This window comes from Octodon degus, unplaced genomic scaffold, assembly GCF_000260255.1.
Source record: "Octodon degus isolate 3935 unplaced genomic scaffold, OctDeg1.0 scaffold00026, whole genome shotgun sequence".
In the NCBI taxonomy this organism is placed as follows: domain Eukaryota; kingdom Metazoa; phylum Chordata; class Mammalia; order Rodentia; family Octodontidae; genus Octodon; species Octodon degus.
The window spans coordinates 10532376-10535985 of record NW_004524602.1 but is presented as its reverse complement, the minus strand read 5'-3'; the positions used below and the strand labels follow the sequence as shown (position 1 = coordinate 10535985).

Here is a 3610-nt window from a genome sequence, read left to right as displayed (position 1 = left end):
TTATTTATTTATTCATTTAGAGTGTGTGTGTGTGTGTGTGTGGGTGGGTGGGTGGGTGGGTGGCCAGCTCAGCCCACCTGGGAGCAGGGCGGGCTGGCATGTGGTGCTGGGGGATTGAACCGCGGTCCCTGTGCTTTGCCAAGCTTGCTCCAAGTAGGTGCTTTAGACCACTGAGCCATCTCTCCAGCCCGAAACGTAAAAATTTTTACATAAGATTTTTAGATTAGAAAGCTTTAGCTAATTTACTGAAATTCATAGTTTCTTTTTTACAGTGAAAAATAGGTTTATTGGAATGTTTTTAGTTATAGTCAAAGGCAGAAAATTTAGTTTTTGTTACACCCATAAACATGTGGAACCTGCTTACAAAGCAAGCATATTATAAAAACAATGACATCCCTGCGGCACCAGTGGGATGGTTTTGGATCTTCTTTAGCATAATGATTTGGTTCTCTGCGTAGGCTTTTGGACTCCTAGCCTGACCCCCATCTGGATGCAGTGGTGCAAGAACTTACGCCAGTAAAGTATTAGTCTACAACATTGTCCTTCAGTGTTTGACTATATATACAGATAATGAACTGGAAAGTATCTAGTTTCAAATTAGGTCCTTGGAATACAAGATCGTTATCTTTGCTTTATACAGTTATTCAAAGTACATTTTATTGGAAGGGAAGAAAATAATTGGATATTCTCAGTGCTCCATTTTGAAGTGATACTTGCCTCTTAGTTTCTTGAAAAAGAAGTTTTGAAAGTTACACGTAGGTTTCATTTAAATTACGCAGCAGGCTAGTATTGATAATAATGTCCCAGGTCTTGTTTAATGAGGAGCTCCAAATCAAGTATGGTATTTCACAGCTAGAAGAATGATGATCACTAGCAAAAGGACAGCAGCAACCGAGGCCATGGTGGCTCTTATTTTGCATCCGCACCACCACACTTGCCTTCGTAGTTGTTTGGCTCTGTTGCTAAGAGCAGCTGCATTATCCGATAAGCCTTCTGACTTGTCCTGCAGTTCGTCTAGTCTCTCCCTCTTTCAGTTACCTTTGTGATGTTTGCTTGCATGACATCAGTAACTTCATCCACCTGATTCTGAACATGCTTGATTTTATCATTTCTAGGTCCAAATCTTGGTCCAGATGGTCCCCTTAGAAAACAGTCCTCTTCTTCATCTGAACATCTTCCAAAAGATTTCTCCTTTCACTTTTCACAGAACCAGTGACGTCATCGTCATTTGGGTGGCGGGTAACCTGGGGAGGCATACTATTTACTCCTGGAGTACTTCTTTATTTCCTCGTAGAGTATTCATCATCTGTGGCTCTGGGAGCTCCTGGCAGCTCTCCTGGGCAGCGTGTAGTGGGTGGGCAGCTGGGGGAAGAAGCAGGGGCCGTGGAAGGGGGAAGAGAGGGGGAGACAGCAGGCGCGCACCCGGCCATGGCCAGTGTGCCAAAGCTGCGCCCCTACTCATCCAAAGTTTCTTTTTTCTTTTGTATTTTGAGACAGGGTCTCACCATATAGTTCAGACTTGCCTTGATCTCACTGTGTAGCCCAGGCTGACCTCAAACTTGCAGCCTCCCCAGGCTAGGATTATAGATGTGTGCTAGCGCACCAAGCTCAGAAAGTTTCTTTTCTTTTTTTATACTGGGGATCAAACTCAGGACCTTGTACTTGCCACACAGGTGCTTATACCACTGAGCTATCTCCCCAGGTCCTCAGAAAATTTCTTGGCAAAAAAAATCTTCATGATGGGAACACATAATTTTTGTAACTGAAGAAAAACTTTTATTAAAATGTTGCTGAAAGTCTAACACAATTAGCACCAGGCTGTCTTTGCGTGCACTCCTCTGCAGCAAGGATGTCAGCACCGGCCAAGGTCCATGCGGTGTATGCGTAGGCAGAGCACAGGGGCGGCACCACGACCTGAACACCTTGCTCTGCTCTTATCCCCTGTCCTTTTCTTTACCCTGCCATGTCTCTAAGCTCCTGTCTTCTTTAACTTTGTAGTTGGCTGACCCTTTGTGCTCCCCCTGCTGCATACAAGACCCACACCCTTAGTTTCCTGCCTGGTAGCTTGACACTGGCCTCCTGTGGTTCTGTCTTCATCCTGCCAGCCCATCAAGCCCTGGGTCAGATGCCACTGTATCCACACAGACCTGTCTGCTAGTGACTATCCTAATGTCAGGGGCTCTCACCTGGAAAATCTCGCACGCCATCGCTCGTCACCTCCAGCTGCAGTGTGGCTCTCAGGATATGGGCTCCTAGAGGGCAGCATCATGTTCTCACTGACATTGTGCCCTCCTTGGGCCCTCCCAGGACCTGGCACATCACAGGTGTTCTTAATGATTGAGTAATTGAATATACTGTATGACCAAATAGCAGGGTTATTGTTTTTCACTTACTGTTTCTGTGTCTCTGAGCTAGTTTACCCTGGATTCTAAAAAATTCCAGAAAATAAGAAACCTTACACTATATTAAGATAACTAGAGCGGGTACAGAGAACTTGACTGCAGTGCCATTGAAGATACTCAGTTGTTCTTTGCTAGTGATATTCTTTATCTGTTTGTTGGGTCTGTAGTCTTATTTCTCAGACTGTTGAAGGAAAGGCTGCTGAAAACATACCAAGGGGGTCACATTCCTCATAGATTTTCTTCACATTTCTTTATTGAGGTAGGAGCCCAGGCTCAGAAGACCTGGGTCAGATATCTGGTGGGGCCTTAGGGGCACCAGGTAGGACATGGGACTGCAGTCCTGCAGACGTGCCCCAGGCATGCTTCTCCTGCGGGACGACTGGGTTAATGACTTACTGCCTTGTTTGCTTTTCAGCACTTACAAACTTGAAGAAAGGCTACCTGTTCATGTATAATTTTGTGCAGTTCTTGGGATTCTCCTGGATCTTTGTTAACCTGACAGTGCGGTTCTTTATCTTGGGAAAAGGCAAGTATGGAATTCCGGGGCTGGTTTTCCCTTTCTCAGTAGTTTGACCATCTGCTCGCCCAACACAGTGCTCTCTGCCTTGGAAGGCAGCAGCATCCCCGCGTTTGCACTGTGGGGCTTCCACGGTGCTGTCATCGCTCTTGTTTCCTGCAGCTGTCTGAGGCAGGCTGATGGAATAACAAGTGAGGAAACAGGCCTGGAAACTTTTACTTCTACAAATATGCTCTGAGGAAATAATCAGAACTGTAGGCAAAGCTTTTTTGAAAATATAAACATTGGGGCCGGGGAGATAGCTCAGAAGAATAAGTGCTTCCCTGGTAAGCTCAAGGACCTGAGTTCAATCCCTGGTTCTGCAAAAAAAAAAGAACATTATAAATTATTGTTTTTTACAATTTTAAAATAAATGACAATTACAGAAAAATGAGAAGAGTACCTTGAAAAACTTATTTCTAATTATAGAAATGAGATCCATATTTAAGAAAGCATGAGATGGACTTGTGGGGAGAAATGAGTAAGTTTTTGTCCCATTACTATCAATATTTCCATCCAGTCTTTTTTTCTTGCAGGTAAGTATAGTGTATATACAGTTTTGTGCCTTATTTTGAAATGCACTGGGGCTGGAGAGATGGCTCAGTGGTCTAAAGCACCTACTTGAAACAAGCTTGGCAAAGCACAGGGACCA

The 3610-nt window shown here is 44.4% G+C and overlaps 1 protein-coding gene and 1 pseudogene across 1 annotated transcript in view; one reads left to right on the top strand and one right to left on the bottom strand.

Moving 5' to 3' along the window:
- Positions 1 to 3610, top strand: part of Hacd3 (3-hydroxyacyl-CoA dehydratase 3) — a 38907-nt gene that overhangs the window by 23509 nt on the left and 11788 nt on the right. The window contains exon 8 of the mRNA XM_023712645.1: positions 2818 to 2928. Coding sequence (XP_023568413.1) covers positions 2818 to 2928 — 111 coding nt within the window. The remainder of the gene's footprint in view (positions 1 to 2817; positions 2929 to 3610) is intronic.
- Positions 833 to 1318, bottom strand: LOC105741863 (annotated as a pseudogene).